Source organism: Oryctolagus cuniculus, chromosome 17 (genome assembly GCF_964237555.1).
Source record: "Oryctolagus cuniculus chromosome 17, mOryCun1.1, whole genome shotgun sequence".
Taxonomy (NCBI): Eukaryota; Metazoa; Chordata; class Mammalia; order Lagomorpha; family Leporidae; genus Oryctolagus; species Oryctolagus cuniculus.
Window position 1 is genome coordinate 4,556,597 of NC_091448.1, and position 16,569 is coordinate 4,573,165.

Consider the following 16,569-nt stretch of genomic DNA (forward strand, 5'->3'; position numbering starts at 1 on the left):
GGGGCGGGGGCAGCTGCACGTCCTGCCCTGGCACCGCCTCTGGGCGCGCGGCTGTCTGATGAGCAGGCCCCACTGGAGGGGGCGGGCGGGGGGCCTGCTCTCCTCCTGGGAGCTGGGGAGAAGCGTGCTCTTAGTCCCTCTCCTGGGCTGTTGGTCCCTCTCCTGCCCCCGGAAGATTTCCTTTAGCTGTGACAGGGGAAAGCAAATCCCTGGGCCCTGAGGTTGAGTTCCAGATCTCAGGAATCGTTCAGTCTTGTCTGGGGAGGGCGGCTCAGCTCCCTGCACTGCACTGCCGGAGCTGGCGGGGGCTTGGCCTGACACCACCTCCTTCTCCCAAGACCCCGCCAGCAGCAGCCTGGCCCAGTCTGTCATGTCCATGGCGTCCTCCCAGATCAGCACCGACACGGTCTCCTCCATGTCCGGCTCCTACATCGCCCCCGGCACCGAAGAGGAGGGAGAGGCTCTCCCGTCCCCCCGGGCTGCCAGCAGGGCCCAGTCAGAGCAAGCAGAGGTAAGGGAGGACGGCCCCACTCGGCCTGGCTTCCCTGGGCTTTGCATGAGTGTCCAGAGTGGCTCAAGAAGGCATCTGCCGGGGCTGCCCACAGAGCCCCAGAGGGCTCCAGAGGAGTCCCGAGGGGCCGGCCTGGCCTGGGATCAGACCCTCAGGCGTCGGCGGACTTGCTGGGCCCCGCGGTGGCTCTGCACTCCGCGCCTCTGGTAACCGTGGCCTGGCCTTTGGTGCTCTTTTGCAGGGGACGCCAGCAGAGTCTCCGGAGAGCAACTTCGCCGGCCTCCCAGCGGGAGAGCAGGACGCAGAGGTGAGCGGCCGCAGACAGCAGGACGGGGCCGCTGAGGCTGGCTGGGGGTCCAGCAGCGGCAGGGGGCCGGCACTGGAGCTTCCCGGGTCAGTGAAGCGTGTGGGCAGAGCACAGCGAGCCACACTCTGGCCGTGGACTGTCCCCTTAGCAGGGCGCTGGCCCCAGCCTGATCCGTGTGGAGTGAGTTCAAGAGGGAACTTGGCGTGCCAGACTGGACCTTGTGGGTCATCGGTGAACATTTAGACCACAAATGTGCCAAGGGTGTCCCTCCGGCACTGGGCACACCCAGAACTGAGGGGCACGGGTCCCACCTGCTCTCTGCCCCCACCCCTGCCCCGCCGCCTCCAGGAGCCCTGTGCGTGGCAGCAGGATCAGGGTGCAGTGTGGGAAGGACCCGGGCCTTGCTTCCTGACTGCTCATTCCGAGCACACAGAAGGAACCTTGAGGAAGTCCACGGAGGGGCAGGCATTTGGCTCAGCAGTTCAGCTGCCCGCATGCCCAGGTTCAAGCCCCACTCTGCTTCCGCCGGGTACGCTGGGAGGCAACAGTGAAGGCGGCAGCTCTTGCTCTCTGCCGCCCTCCTCAAGGCCCGGGGGGAGATCAGCCTGCCCAGTCCCCGCTGTCACGGCGTCTGGGAGTGACCAGCGGACACAAGATGTCTCCTTCCCTCTCTGTCTCCATCTCCCTGTTGCTCTGCCTTTTGAATAAATAAAATGGTAACCTTTTTTATTTATCTGAAAGTCAGAGTTATACAGAGAGGTGAGGCAGAGAAGAGAGAGAGAGAGAGAGAGAGAGAGAGAGAGAGAAAGTCCTCCATCTGATGGTTCATTGCCCAGTTGGCCACAACGGCCGGGGCTGCGCCGATCTGAAGCCCAGAGCCAGGATCTTCTTCTGGGTCTCCCATGTGGGTACAGGGGCCCAGGGACTTGGGCCATCTTCCATTGCTTTCTCAGGCCACAGCAGAGAGCTGGATGGGAAGTGGAGCAGCCAGGACTCAAACCAGCGCCCATATGGGATGCTGGCGCTGCAGGCTGGGATTTTAACCCACTGTGCCACAGCGCCGGCCCCAAATGGTAACTTTTTTTTAAAAGTTTGTGGAAAATCCGCATTATGAAAATCTACATGGATTTCAAATTTTTTGCACCAAAATAAATGGTGTTTGAGTTCCACCTTTCCCTGGACTGTCTGAAGTGCCCTGACTTCTGGAGTGTGGCTTAGACCTGACGGTGCCTCTCCCCAGCAAACCCAGCGCAGGAGTTGGGCTGTGGACGTAGGCCCTGGCGCCGGAGTCCACGGGGACGACAAGTTCTGTCCACAGCTGACAGATCCTCTTGTGGTGCCGCGGCACAGACTCACGGCGTCTCCTTGTATTCTAGGGTAACGACGTCATAGAGGAAGAGGATGGCTCACCAGTGCAGGAAGATGGTAAAAGACCCGGTCCTTTGCCCCCCGCCGTGTTCCCTGCTGAGTATTCTTTAAGGGGCGATGCTATGACTTGGGGGCCTGCCGGGCTGTGTGACTGTGGGGCAGGGACTGGATGTGGCCACAAGCCCCGCTCCTCCTGGGCCCCAGCCAAGGGTGTCGGGGAGGGGGTGCAGAGGGCACTGGCTCTTCACTTCTGCCTGCTGGACTGCAGCTCCAGGACGGGGATGGGGGGGCACCCATTGCCTGCCCTCCTGCGGCCCCGCCTCCGTGGAGCCCCACTCCGTGTCCCTGCCCGTGGGGCAGCAGGCGCCACTTCTTCCATTTGGGAGGAAGGGCAGTCCGGCTGCCCGTCCAGTGTTGCCTCAGTGAAGGAAGAGGCAGGCGGAACTGTGCGAGAGGGGCCTTGGAGCCAGCAGGCGCGCGGGAGCGTGGGCAGGCAGCCAGGCGCAGGTCCCCGCAGCAGCCCAGCTGCTCTTCATGGTCAGGCCCGGTTCCGTCTCCAGTCGGAGGAGTTTGGTCTCCAGGCAGCCTGGGGGGTGGGGTGGGGATGCCTGCAGGGCAAGGGGGCTGGAGAAGTCACACCTGCAGGGGAAGTCCCACCTGCAAGGGAACACCATGTGCCGTGCCGTGCCGTGCCGGGAGCCGGGAGCCAGGAGCCGACTCCCTTCCAGCGCAGACACCAGCAGTGCCCTTCCCAGCTGCTTCTACTTCAGCCTGGCCATGGCTGGGGGAGGGCGGGGGAGGGCGCGCAGACTTGACAGCTCCCTCCTGGCCGGGAGTTGGGAGGAGAGGGCGGCCGCCGCGCTGGGGCCCAGGGGCTCGGGGTGGCCGATGGCGGGGCCCAAGGCTCTGGAGTTTAGCCTGGTGTGGCTTCCCATGCAACGTCTGCTTCTATGAAGCGCAGGCAGCCGGGCATGTGTTTGCTTTCTCCTCCGTCTCCCGCCAAGAGCAGAACCGCGTCTAGAACTCTCCCCTTCCGCTCTTACGCGTCTGCGGGTTTCTGGGCCGTCACTAAATCGTACTCAAGATGACGACTCGGTCTCACTGAAGTCACGGTTTTGTGAATTCGGTCATTCTGACTCGATACGCAGAACTATGGCGCCTGGGACTTGGAGTTGTCGCTTCCCGCGCTTACCACTCGCAGAGCCTTGTGATCACAGACAGCGAGACCAGCGGGCAGCCCCGGCTCCCCAGCTTCTCTGGCCCTAGGCTCAGCGGCCCGGCCAGGGCACCGCTGCCCGCCATGGGGCAGCTCCGTTAGCAGCAGAGGGAAAGGGCTCCCCAGGAGACAGGCGGGAGGGCGTGAGGACCCAGACGCGGCAGCCCAGCGACTCCTCTTCTGTCTACTCTTTCCCCACTTAGTTATCGTCTTTTTTTTAACATATGATTTGATTTTTTGTCTCCATCCTTAAGATTTTTATTTTAAGGACAGCAAAGCAGAGAAAAAAACGCAGCCAGCCCCTCTCTAACTGCTTAACTCCTTACAGGCCAGAGGACATGCGCATTTCTAGGTATGGAGTGTGACAATAACAATGACTTTGACATCGCAAGCGTGAAAGCACTGGACAATAAGCCGTGCCCTGAGGCCTGCTTACCCGGTGAGTGGCAGTCTGCTGAACATGAACTTGGTGGGAGACATCCCCCTGCTCTTGCCCCTGCCTGACCCTGGTGCCGTCTCCTGCCCCGCGGCTCCTGCCGAGGAGGCCCAGCCGGAGACGAGCTGCTGCGAGTGGCCGGGCCTCGCCTCGGAGAGCCCTGGAGCTTTTGGCAGAGAGCGACCCTCGCTCTGAGGACCCTGGGGCAGGAAGAAAGGAGCAGAAACTCCTCTCCTTCCAGTTTGGCCTCACAGGCCCCCTTCCGGCAGGATCTTGCCCATGCGTTGTCAGGACATGGACAGGAAGTTAACCAAGCGCCATCTCCCTCCACGGCCTTGGGAAGACAGCCCGAGCAGCTTAAACGTGAGCCGCAGCTCCGCAGAGGTCGGGTGTCTGACGTGGGCTCAGCGAGCAGCAGAGTTGCACTGTGCATCCCAGATGCAAATCCCAGAGCAGAGGTGAGGGGCGGACCAGGGCTGTCCACGTGGCCCCCACGCCTTGTCTCGGCGCTCAGCTGAGCCTGGGACGGCCGCGCTCACACCTGAGCGCCCACCTCCTTTACCCAGGTGCCCGTCAGGGCCCCCAGAATCGCTGCTGTAAAAGCCACGTGGTGCCCAAGCAGACCGGGCCAAACGCCCCTCCTGCCTGCACACTGTGTTCCTGTTGGCCCTCTCCCCGTGCCCCGGTGAGGGCCTCCTGCAGCTGCACAGCGGCCACACCGAGTCCAGTGCTTTACCCGCTCAGCGAAGTGGCCGCCACGCTCCGTCGGCCTGTGCGAGCCCAGCCCCAGCGCACCTGGCCACACGGGCTCACGGCAGGGAAGCGGACACTCTGTCCGGCCTCTCCGAGGGCTCTGCAGCCGTACTGTCGAGCTTGTCCTGAAGATACTGCCCAGGCCTCCTAATGCCGGCCGAGGCCCAGCACAGCTGTATCCCTCACCTGCTTCTGCCCAGGCGCAGGAAGACCCCTCCCGCCCGAGTGGAGGCGGGCGTGGCCCCGTGTGGCCCTCCTCCTGCCCAGTGAGGCCGCACTGGCGCTGCGGGGGCCAGCACTCACTCCCCGCTATCTCCTTCCCTGCTTCCGTCTGTCCATCTGTGTTTCACGTCTTTTTGCCAAACGTAGATGTCTGTCTGGTTTGTTTATTTTTTGAACTCATGTTATCCGGACTTCGTGTGAAAGTTCATGTTCACTCTGTGCCAACACTGTCTCCCCTGCGTAAGCTCAGCCCAAGGCCAAGCTTGCCGGGCGTGCACACAGCCGAGAGGTCTGGCTTAGGGCTGTGCACAGGCTTCTGCTCCTCCTCGGATAGGGCTCGCGTTCATCCCTGAGAACACGCGGTGCGAGGCGGGGCTCGTGGGAAGGGTGCGCTTTAACCTCCCTCCTCCGCCCGCGGTCCGTAGTCCCGTGAGGACAGTGAGGACGAGGCCTCCGCCCGCCTCCCTCAAGGGCTCCCCCTCCCCCCCAGCCCAGATCAGCGCTGACGGAAACTGGGCTTGCATCTGCTGCTTCCTCCTCTTCCCACCCCCTCCGGCCACTCCTGGACTGGGGGGGGGGGGGTGAGAGCAGGAAGAAGGCAGCCTTGGGGTTCCTTCTGGCAACTCCCGGAGTCAGCTGCTTGGAGGTTACAGCGGCCCTCAGCGTGGCCAGGCAGACCCCAATCAGGGAGTCAGGTGGAAGCACCCGAGTGCATCTCTGGCCGGGCAGGGCCTTGCCCTGGAGCAAAGCGCTGGGAACTCTGGGAATATCCGTGGGCTTAAAGACAGGTGTCCCCCTGGGCAGGCCCTGTGAGATACACAGGCCTCACAGGCTCAGCTCTGAGCTCAGACTTGCGCTCCTCGGCCTGAGATCACCACCCCCGAGCAGGTGCCATCGCCTCCGTGGAGGCCTCCCTGTGCGTGCCCCTGGCAGGCGTCAGGAGGCCCAGCCAGTGGCAGGAGCCGTGCCCCTCCGCCCTCCCTCTCCTCACACCGGCGAGGCCGTGCTGGGCCCTGTTCCTCCAGGAAGCTTCCTGGCCTTCTTGGGCCCCAAGACCGAGGGGGGAGTGCTGCTTCTTCACGCTGGGGCTGACGTGTTCTGAGGTGCTTCTGAGAGGCTCTTGAAGGGGGTCTCAGTTGACCGGCGGAGGTCGTAAGAAGGGGAGAGTTCCGGGACCGGCCAAGTCCGTGCGGTTCCAGGGAGCGTGGTGGGATGTCGCACAGGCAGCAGGACGGGCAGCGGGGCTAGCGACGATGGTCTGTGCGAGGCACAGGGTGGTCTAGGAACCTGGGGGCTCCAGTGGAAATACAAGTCCAGCGCTTAGAGGAGGGCTTGCGCAGGAGCGGCGTGTCCGGGGAAGATACTTACCAGGGCCTGAGAGTCAGCTCACTCCTTCGAGCCGCTCAGGCCAGGACGGAGATGCAGGCGGGAGAGTTTGCGCTTCGTGGGCCCAGGGAAGCGTCTGCAGGGTGAGCTGCTGGCGCCCTTCCGTTCCTGGCCGGTCCCCGGGCGCTCCCGGATCGACCTCCAGAGGTCTCTTCCTTCCCCCAATTCTGTTCGCTCCGACGGGGACTGAGTGGGAGCACCTGGGTCCACCTCCCTGGCGGGACTGTCAGTCTCCAGCTCCGTCCCTGGCTGCAGGCCCTGACTTCGGCCGCACGCCATGGTGGCACTGGTGGCCCAGGCTGCCTCTGTGGGCCCAGACGGGGGCACAGCCACAAGACGCCTCGTTCTCCTGGCCAAGCCGCAGGCGGCAGCGAGGGGCCGGGGAGAGCAGGGGCTCCGGCGGGGAGAGCAGGGGCTCCGGCGGGAGCCTTGCGTCCGGTCCACAAGGAGCCAGTGTCCTGGCCAGGGCTTCCAGGACAGTGGACTCGACAGCAAACCTCAGTGCGTCGGACGTCAGGACAGCACCAGCGTCCAGGGCGGAGGCGTGGCTGCTGCTGTGTGTACTGTGTGTGTGCGTGTGTGTGTCTTCTCTCTTGTTTACCATTTGCCTTTGGTCTTTCCCACTGAACAGCCGCAGCTCCGGAGTCCTGCCCCATAGACATTGAGGAATAGGTATGACGCACGCAAATCACCCGAATGCACAGACGACTCAGGGGGGCTCCCAGCCTAGAATCCAGCACTGCCTCGCAGTCACCCCGCCCCACTCAGCGCTGCCCCGAGCACCGGGAGCACCTGGGACTCGGGTCCCAGGCTCTCTGTGTGGGTGGGAGAGGCCCCGGAGGGTCTCCAGTGCCACGCGCTGTCTTCCCCGGGGTCCCCCCACAGACAGGGAGAGCTGCTTCGTCCTGGTGTGTCTGGGAAAGCGTCCTGGACTGGCCTCACTGGAGGCTGGCCCCGGGCACTCGAGAGTGGCTTCCGGAGCAGGCTCCGTGGCTGCCCGGGGCCTCTGCTGGGTCGGGAGCCATGCTGGCCTCGGGGGCAGCGGTGAATCCGCCACGGCCCCTCCCAGCAGGAGCTCACGACCTGCGGGGGAGCCAGAGGGCCCAGCAGTGTCCACAGCAGGGCCGGAGTGCAGGCGGCAGGAGGCTGTGGCCAACTCGACTCGGGCTGAAGGGCCTGCCACGCCCCAGGGAGCCGAGGGCCGAGGCAGCTGAGGCCCTGCCTCTCGCCAAGAGCTCTCTTCCTGCACGGGGCGGGGTGAAGGCACCTGAGGGGGCAGGGGGACCCCGGGGACACACCCAGGCCTCCCAGCACACCTGTGAGGGAAGCAGTCGTCCCCCCATGTGATGGGCGAGAAAGCCACGTCCACGGGGAGTGACCTGTCCCAGGCCACCGTGTGCGCTGTGGCCCCGGCACCCCGGCTCCCCCAGCGAACACCCACACCTGGGCCTGAGTGAGCTGATGCTGCTCCCTCCCCTCCACTTCGGCCTGCCCTGATGGAAACTGTCCGCCAGGCCCCCGTCCTTGTCCTCGTCCACTGTGTCCCACAGGCCAACTCCCAAGTGTACAGTGACAAAAAGAGACAAAAGGGAGTCCTAGGGGAAGTCCACAAAACGAGGGACCACGGTCGAGTCCCTCCCCATCCGTGGGCCACAGTGGGCTCACCCCACTCCGGGAGGAGCAGCCGCTGCACCTGCCTCCCCGCTCTGTCCTGGGCCCGCCGCCTGGCCTGCGGGCGCACCTGAGAGTGTCAGGTGACACGCATCCTGCTGGGAAGGCCGTCTGCTCTTGGCCCAGGCCTGGCTCCCGTAACCTTCATCTTCCCCCCTCCAGGTGCCTGGCAAGCTGATAACGCTGTCAGAGGGCGGAACACCCAGCGCCGGCGCCTGGAGGACCCCGAGGACAGGCCCTGCGTGTGGGGCCCGCTGGCTGTCTGAGCGCCCCGGCCCCAGCACCCAGGCTGCACTCCGCCCTCACATCCATCCATCCTCACCGGAGCCGCGCCTCGTGCCCAGCCTGCTCCCCCAACCCCGCCTCCTGCGGCCGGACTCCCTCCTGCTCTCAAGACCCTCTGCAGAGGCCCCCGTGTTTCTGTGGGGTCTTGACCTGGGGTGGGGCTGGGGGTCACAGCTGGTTGCTTTCTGTGCATCTTCCTCCTCCGTAGTGGGCAGACCCATGGCACTGGGTTTGGGCTGCTGTCACAGGTGGCCCTGCAGCACACCCACCCTAGCCCACCTGGGCTGGCTCCCGTGGTTCCCCTCCAGAACATCGGACGAGGGAGACAGGAGGGTGGTTGCAAAGCCAGCTCCCTTCTGGCGGCAGAGCTGGTGTCCTGTGCCTTGTGTGCCCGAGACTCCCCGGTTAGGCTGGTCACCCACACGGACGAGTTCCCTGGAGCAGGTGCCATGGGGAACTCCCGGGACCCGGGCCGAAGGTGACCTTTCAGGAAGCGCTCCCTGACCACGTCCACGTCCAGGTGCTGCTGGCACTGCCGTGTTGTCGTATTTCACCTTCCCCGCAGCCCCCGCCTCCACCCCTTTGTAACAGCTGAAGAAATCCAAGCCAGGGGAGGGGTAGACCCGTGGTGCTCAAGTGCGCCCAGGACCCCTGAGGAAGCAACGTTGACCACAGAGCCAAGTCCAGGCAGCAGGCAGGGACCAGCGGCAGGGCCCCAGCCCACCACCCACCCCCATCCTCTGCTGCCTCCCAGATGTAGTAAGCTGGATAGGTGAGGGGAGGCAGACCCGTCCAGAGGCCAGTGAGGACTTCAGGCCCTGCCCACACAGAAGCCACACCTGCCAAGGCTGGGCAGGCAGTGGCTGGGAGTTACTCCTTCCCAATGCCAGGGTTAGCAGTGGGCTTCACGTGGCCTTGGCCAGAGGCATTGTCCACTGGCTTTTGGAAAAGGTGATTGGGCGGGGCGGGGGGCGGGGCTAAGACTATTTGGGAAGCAGAGTTAGAAACAGCGGTTACCTGTGAGAATGGGGCATAAGGGAGCCGTGGGCTGTGCCCACTGTGCCCACTCTGGGGAGCTTTCCCAGGCCTCAAAAAGGCACCCAAGGAGTCCCCTGCACCTCCTGTGTGGCTGCAGAGGCCAGGATACAGGGGCTGTGACGGGAGTCCTGTCCTGGGGGAGGCAGGGCTGTTGTCCCCTCCAGGGCGTGGCCGGTGGGGCCTGAGGTCCAGCAATGGACTCTGCTGTGGAGACTGCACCGACGTCCTCCCGTCCCTTCCCCCAGCGTCTGTTCTTGCGGCCCCTCCTACGTGAGCTGTAGGCCAGTGTCATTGAGCAATAACCCCAGTCCCTGATGTCCTTGAGGTCTGAGGCCCAGAAGCCCCAACAACGGGGAGCTTCCCTGAGCCCGAGCCCGAGGCGGCATGCGGAGCACCCCCTGTCCCAGCAGGCACCAGTCACTGTGTGGTGTTACCTGGAAGGCCTGGGCAGGAGCTGAGACGCTGGAGATTCGGTAAACAGTAGCCACGGTGGCCAGGACACCCACCTCGCCACTTCCTGCAGGGTGGGAGTGCCGACCCTTCCCGGGAAGAGGCTCTCACAGAGGCCGGTCCCCGCCTCTCCCCTCCCTCACTGAGCCCCTTGGGGAGCAGATGGAGCCCACCCAAGGGGGCTGGTCCTCGTCACCCCGATCCGGGACAGATCAGCTGTCATCCGGAGACAGCCACGCCATCAGCAGTTTGCTGGGGGTGGGGGGAGAGGGGCGGCTTCTGGAGCCCCGGCCTCCTTCCCGGGCACACCGGGGCTTTGCTCTCCGGCCGCGGGTGGCTGCTGGGTGGTCCTGGCTCCTCACAGCCTTTCCCTGTACCCAGTTCCATCCCGTCAGAGCTCCGGGGCACAGACCCACACACCACACACTCAGGCGGTGGCTCCTGGGGAGGTAGAAGCTGACCACCTGGCGTTGGCATCCGGCCGCACACCGAACCGTCGTGTTCCCCCCACTCCCTGGGGTACAACTCGTGGGCAGGCCACAGTGGGGACGTCAGGATGCAATATTTATGGATCACTGCATGGTTCTTTAAAACGAATAAAACTGTTTACAAGGGAAAAGAGGCGCTAGCCGAAAGTGGACTTATTTGTGAAAGCTTCCGTCCAGCGCTGTTTAGTATTTTTATTCCAAGACCTGGAGTGGGAGATGCACGCCCCCGCCCCCGCCCGCCGCAGCTCGCCGGCCCAGCCCCCGCAGCTGCCTCCCAGCCTCCTTAAACCGGAGAACTCCCAGCACCAGCTCCTCAATAATTAAAGAGCGGGGACGGCGGTGACAGGAGGGAGGCGGGGTGGGGGGACGCCAGTGCCCTTCCTTCAGCCCCTGTCGCGTAAAGAGGCAGGTGACCCCACCGGGAGGCCTCGGCAGGTCCGCGACTGCCGGATGCCTCCACCTCCCTGCGCCCTCAGCTCCCCGGATAGCAGGCAGGGCGCCATCCGCATCAACTTCCGGCCAGCGTGCCGAGGACCGCGGTGCGGAGGGAGCCACCGCCGAGTGGCCAGCCCCGGTGCCTCTGCGAGCGAGCGAGCGATCGACCGGTGTGGCCGTTTCTGTGCACCTAAGCGGCAGGTGGCATCGGAGTCAGCCCTGCCCGCGGGCACCGGAGAGGACACCCGGGGACAAGGACGAGGCCGCAGAGACGCGAAAGCGCCACTCGCAGCCCAGCAGAGGGGCGGACACCCCGGGGATGCGGCCCCGGAGCCCAGGAGCGCCCCAGACCGGCGGGGGCGGCGGTTCGTCCCGGGGCCTCCGCGGGAGCCGCCCGCCGCGCGCTTCTGCGACCCCAGCGCGGGGCCCTCGGGCGGGAACGCGCCGGGCCGGACGCGGCGGCGGGTAGGGGGCTGGGTGGCGCGGGAGCGGCAGGCTGAAGGAGGGAGTTCGACGAGAGTTGCCGCCAGAGAGAGCGGCGAGGGCCCGCGGTCTCCTTGGAGACGTGCCGACCAATGGCAGCGGCGGAAGCTGTTTACAGGGGCGGGGCGTCGCCATGGCAGCGAGAGAAGCCTTTGGAGCCGCTACTTAATGCCGGTCCCGGAGCCGCAAGCACTCAGAGAAGCGCCGTCGGGCGGGGGGACGGCGAGGGGCGCGGGCAGCGCCCTCCAGCTGGGGGCAGAGAGCCGCGGGGGGCGGGAGGAACTTCTTCCAGAACCTTCCTCTGGCCCGGGCTGCGCTCTGAGCCAGGTAAGGGACGGGGAGGGCTGGGGACCAGGGTCAGGGAAGGCGTCGGTCCCAGCAGCCCTCCCAGCCCTCCCCGACGGAATCGGCGGGCCCGGGGACTGACAACCGAGGAGCCTGGGGGAAACTCGCCTCCCGCCGCCCCACACCTGTGTCCCTTCCACTGCCTCCCCAGGAGCCCCCACCCGAACAGCGCTTTTCAAGCATCAGAAGACCCCCTCCACGCCCCGCCCCGTGGTACTCGCCCCCCACCCTCCCGCACCCTCCACCTCTCGTCCCCTTTCCAATCGTTGCGGGGTCGGAGGGCTCCTGGGATCGCCCCAGACGCCCTCACCCCTCTTCCCTCCGTTGGCCAATAACACCAGGAAGGCAGAGGCGGCGGGGGTCGGACCCAGGGCGATCGTAGAGGATCGTCCCGCTGACGCCCACCCGCCCCTCTGCGCGCGGGGGAAAGGCACTCAGCTGCCACCGCGGTCCCCGCAGGCACCACACACGCGTCCGGAGCAGGCGACCCCCGGGTCGCGGGATGGAGGCCCTGTAACGGGAGCCGGAGCAGCGGAGAACGCGGCGGGCCTCCCCCGGCCGCCCCCTCGGAGCGCCCCCGCAGACATGGCGGAGAGCTGGCTGCGCCTCCCGGGGGCAGGGCCGGTGGAGGAGGCCGGGCCGGAGGGCGGCCTGGAGGAGTCGGACGCCCTGGATGACAGCCTGACCAGCCTCCAGTGGCTGCAGGAATTCTCCATTCTCAACGCCAAGGCCCCCGCCCTGCCTCCGGGGGGCACCGACCCCCACGGCTACCACCAGGTGCCAGGCTCGGCGGCGCCAGGGTCCCCCCTCGCGGCCGACCCCGCCTGCCTGGGGCAGCCGCACACGCCGGGCAAGCCCACGGCGTCGTGCACGCCGCGGAGCGCGCCCCCGGGGCTGCAGGCCCCGCCCCCCGACGACGTGGACTACGCCACCAACCCGCACGTGAAGCCGCCCTACTCGTACGCCACGCTCATCTGCATGGCCATGCAGGCCAGCAAGGCCACCAAGATCACCCTGTCGGCCATCTACAAGTGGATCACCGACAACTTCTGCTACTTCCGCCACGCAGACCCCACCTGGCAGGTAGGGGAGGCGCGGGCGGAGGCGCTGGCTCCCCACGCCGCCCTGGACTCGCATCCCAGGCCCGCGGCCCTGGCTGCAGCCGTCGCCCACGCAGGACCTGGAAGGAGCCCAGTTCTTGGAGCTGCCCCCTCCTTTGACTTCCAGGGGGCGGCGTTGGTGGGGGAGGGGAGAATGTCCAGGGAGCAGGATTGTTGGGGGGGGGGGTTGTTAATACAGAGGTTGAGGCTCAAGGGGCAGGAGCTTGTCAGCTGTCCAGCAGGCCCAGCCAGCTACCGAGGCTAGACCGAGCCTGGACACAGGCCCCCGGGGCTGGGTGATGGGCTGAGGGCACATTCTTGTCCCAAGTTCTAGAATTCCTAGACACTGCTGTGCGCAGACCGGCTCGTAGGGGCCGCCACTCAGAAACGGAAATTGGAGCCCGGCACCCCTGCCAGGCTCTGCATCCCGCCTGTTTGCTGATGGCTTTGGGGGCACAGGGAGGGCCAGCTGTGTCGCAGGGGAGGGGGACTGGGCCTTCCAAAGCCGCTGTCCCAGCCCCCCCTCCAGCTCCAACTCAGTTTCCTGCCTCCTCCCCGCCCTCCCCCCTTTCTCAGCCGACGTCCCAAGGGGGACAATTACCTGAGCCAGGTGCTTTCCACAGGGGCTCTGCCTACCTACTGCCTGCTTGCTCCAAGTCTCCAGAACTGGCGCAGAGCAGCCAAGGGGCCCAGGCCGCCATGTAAACACCCCAGCCTTGCTGGGGGCCACTGTCCACCCCCAGCCAGGACCCCTGTCCCCCAGCGTGGTTTGGACAAAACTGAGCCCCCTACAGTCGGCCGAAGCCGGAGGAGGCTGGGCTTGAGGCTGGGTAGGCGTTGCCCCCAGGAGTCCTCAGCTGTCAATCAAGGGCAAGTTGGAGACGGAGGACTTAAGGATGCCCGGGCTGTCACATCCCAGGCCGCTCCAGACGGCTGTGACCTTGGGACTGAGAACCCCACCCCCACCCTACCCACTCCTGGGCTTTGGTAGACGGGTCCCAGGAATGAGCCCTGCGCTCCTGGCTGGGTAATGATCAACCGAGCCTGGGGTGGGAGATGGCGTGGGGGGTGAGGGCCCAGGCCAGCCGCCGGCTCAGCAAACACAGTCACCAGACCCCTGCCCTGCACACACTCACACCCCATCCTGGGCACCCCGCCCCCTCCTCGACCCACACTCACTTCACAGCAGCCAGCCAGGCCCAGGCAGAGGGAGATGGCCATCCAGGCCCTGGGGGAGCTCAGGCCTTGGCCAGAGGCCGCAAGTGGCCGGGTGAGGGAGGGAGGGCCGGCGAGGGGGTGGCAGCTCAGAGCTCGGATGACTGAGTAGGCTGATATCCCGGCAACAGAGAACAAAAGCCCCCGACTCAACCCCAGGCTGCCCGTGCGTCCGCGGCCCCCTCCCGCGAGGGGAGCACAGGGAGGGGGCGCCGCAGGGGGGCCCGGGAGCCCTCCCCACTGACCGGCCGTCTCTCTCTTCTCTCCCGTCCCCAGAACTCGATCCGCCACAACCTGTCTCTGAACAAGTGCTTTATCAAAGTCCCCCGGGAGAAAGACGAGCCGGGCAAGGGGGGCTTCTGGCGCATCGACCCCCAGTACGCTGAGCGGCTGCTGAGCGGCGCCTTCAAGAAGCGGCGGCTGCCCCCGGTCCACATCCACCCGGCCTTCGCCCGCCAGGCCTCGCAGGAGCCCGGCGCCGCCCCCTGGGCCGCGCCGCTGGCCGTGAACACGGAGGCCCAGCAGCTGCTCCGGGAGTTCGAGGAGGCCACGGGGGAGGCGGGCTGGGGCGCGGGCGAGGGTAGGCTCGGGCACAAGCGCAAGCAGCCGCTGCCCAAGCGGGTGGCCAAGGTCCCGCGGGCCCCCAGCACCCTGCTGCTGACCCAGGAGGAGCAGGGCGAGCTGGAACCCCTTAAGGGCAGCTTCGACTGGGAAGCCATCTTCGAGGCGGGCACTCTGGGCGGGGAGCTGGGCACACTGGAGGCCCTGGAGCTGAGCCCGCCACTCAGCCCCGCCTCGCACGGGGACGTGGACCTCACCGTCCACGGCCGCCACATCGACTGCCCCACCCCCTGGGGGCCCCCGGCAGAGCAGGCTGCCAACAGCCTGGACTTCGACGAGACCTTCCTGGCCACGTCCTTCCTGCAGCACCCGTGGGACGAGAGCGGCAGCGGCTGCCTGCCCCCAGAGCCCCTCTTCGAGGCTGGGGACGCCACGCTGGCCGCCGACCTGCAGGACTGGGCCAGCGTGGGCGCCTTCTTGTAAGAGGCCAGGCCCCCTGCCCCGTCTCCGGACAGTGCCCAAGTCAGGGCCCAGAGCCGCCCCCCAGCACAGACCCATGGACGCCACAGTGCCTAGGCAGGGGCTGGGGGGCCGGGGTCTCCCGAGGCTGGCCCTACCACGAGGCCAAACCGCCACCAGCCCGGGCTGCCCTGGGACTCCCGCCCAGGAGGCAGAGAACTGGGGGCCCAGACCTGCCGCCTCCCCTCCCCAGCCCGCTCCGTATACAGTGTTGCTCTGACGGGGGTCTCCCCCCCACCCCCCCCCCCCCCGCCCACAACCAGCTGAAGAGGGTCCTGAGCCCTGAGCACTGGGGAGGAACAGAGCGTGGCCCTCCCCAGAGCCTGGGCTGCTGCACCTCTCCAGCTCCCTACTGCTTCCCCAGGTCTCTAGCTGGAGAAGGCTCCCAGGTACAACAGACGCTAATTAGGTGACGGCAAATTAACCCCCCGGAGGCCTCTCCCGGCTGAGCCTCCGGGGCCCCAGGGCAGCCTTGGCTGGGGTGGGGCCGGCAGAGGATGGACTGGGGGACCAGGCGGAGAGGGGGAAGGAGCGCAGGGTGGGACGAGAAGGCTTCTGGGGTCTTCCCTGGTGGGAGGGGTCTTCCCTGGAGGGACCGGACTGGAGGCTGAGAGCAGGGGGGAGTTGGGGGGTGGGGATGGGGTGGGGGCAGGGCAGCTGAGCTGAGCCGGGGCGACAGACTAATGTAGTGAGAGTAGCCCGTAGCGTAACCGTAACCGGGAGGGTCTGGAGCGTGCAGGAGCCACTGGGACCAGAACGGGGAGCCCCACGCCCTGCCTGTGCTTGGGGGGGCGGGTCTCGCTCCACCCCGACCCCCAGACTTTGTCCCACATCCACCCTCCTGCCCCCTGAGGCAATTTAACCTTTTTTTCATGGAAAGTTATTTACGATAATTTTTTTTAAAAAATAAAATTTAAAAATAATTCCAAAAGTGGTTCTGCTCGCAGCTTCCTTTGGGAAATGGCCCAGTTGGGGGGGGGGGTATGGGGGGGCTTGTCTTCACCGCTCAAGCGAGGAAGGTGGGGGACAGTGAGCTGGTGAACTCCCCACGACCTCACTGTCCCCAGGGAGGAGGGGCCGAGAGGGCCTCTTGGGAGGCACCTGCGGTCCAGGCCTTCGCACCCCATCTACGCAATGGGGAGAGCTGCACCCACCACCCTGCGCAACAGAGACAAAGGCAGGGGGTGTAGCCACCCAGAGGGCCTGCCCAGGCTCGCCCACGGTACCGGCTGGCCTGGGACTCTCTCCAGTGCCTCCCCCTGCGGTGCTGTCCTGCAGGGGTGTGGAGTGAGGTCAGAGGGCCCCTGCGTCCCACCCTGGTGTCTGTCGCTTACCAGCCCAAGGCAGGCCTGGGAAGACAAGGCAGGGAGAGGCTGGGGCGGGGGCTCAGAACCGCCTCCCCCACCTGCCCCCCACCTGCAGGTCCGCTCTATGAGGGACCTGGCTAAAGGAGTTCTGGTGGGGAAACCGAGGCACAGGACATGCATGTCTGGTGACACTCATTTCCCTCACCCTGCCTCTGCCTGGCACCCACCCACCCCCGTCCCTGTCCAGCCCCACAGGCACACCTCGCTGGTGCCCAGCCCAGCCCTCGAGCAGCGCCGGCATGTACACACACGCACGCGCAGAGACGTGGGCACTGTCCCAGCAGTGCTGCCGGCTTCCACGGACCCTGTTCTCCCAGTGCCCTCAAGACTGGCTCCAGGCCAACTTGGCATCCCCCGCGCTAGCTTGCTGCTTTCACTTGCTAATTATTCCAAATATTCTAGAAGGGCGCACA

General features: G+C 66.1%; 2 protein-coding genes across 4 annotated transcripts in view; both read left to right on the forward strand.

The window, feature by feature from the left end:
- Nucleotides 1–10,262, forward strand: part of RNF157 (ring finger protein 157) — an 81,367-nt gene extending 71,105 nt beyond the window's left edge. The window contains exons 15-20 of one of the 3 annotated variants that reach the window (XM_017338920.3): nucleotides 339–511; nucleotides 753–818; nucleotides 2,195–2,243; nucleotides 3,731–3,841; nucleotides 6,831–6,871; nucleotides 8,033–10,262. In XM_017338920.3, coding sequence (XP_017194409.2) covers nucleotides 339–511; nucleotides 753–818; nucleotides 2,195–2,243; nucleotides 3,731–3,841; nucleotides 6,831–6,871 — 440 coding nt within the window. In that variant the 3' untranslated portion in view covers nucleotides 8,033–10,262. Of the gene's footprint in view, nucleotides 1–338; nucleotides 512–752; nucleotides 819–2,194; nucleotides 2,244–3,730; nucleotides 3,842–4,107; nucleotides 4,261–6,830; nucleotides 6,872–8,032 lie in introns of those variants that run through there. The other 2 variants (XM_008250917.4, XM_070060271.1) reach the window with 2 other exon arrangements.
- An 814-nt stretch (nucleotides 10,263–11,076) lies between these two features.
- Nucleotides 11,077–14,898, forward strand: FOXJ1 (forkhead box J1). Its single transcript, XM_070060270.1, has 3 exons — nucleotides 11,077–11,376; nucleotides 11,854–12,477; nucleotides 13,986–14,898. Exons 1-3 carry the CDS (start codon nucleotides 11,218–11,220, stop codon nucleotides 14,751–14,753), a joined length of 1,551 nt encoding a protein of 516 aa, XP_069916371.1. The 5' UTR covers nucleotides 11,077–11,217; the 3' UTR covers nucleotides 14,754–14,898.
- Nucleotides 14,899–16,569: the final 1,671 nt, after the last annotated feature.

Coding starts and splice junctions, on each gene's coding strand:
- FOXJ1 (XM_070060270.1), top strand. CDS start 11,218: ATGCCGGTCCCGGAGCCGCAAGCACTCAGAGAAGCGCCGTCGGGCGGG. Junction 11,377..11,853: donor CGGGCTGCGCTCTGAGCCAG/GTAAGGGACGGG, acceptor CGGTCCCCGCAG/GCACCACACACGCGTCCGGA. Junction 12,478..13,985: donor ACGCAGACCCCACCTGGCAG/GTAGGGGAGGCG, acceptor TCCCGTCCCCAG/AACTCGATCCGCCACAACCT.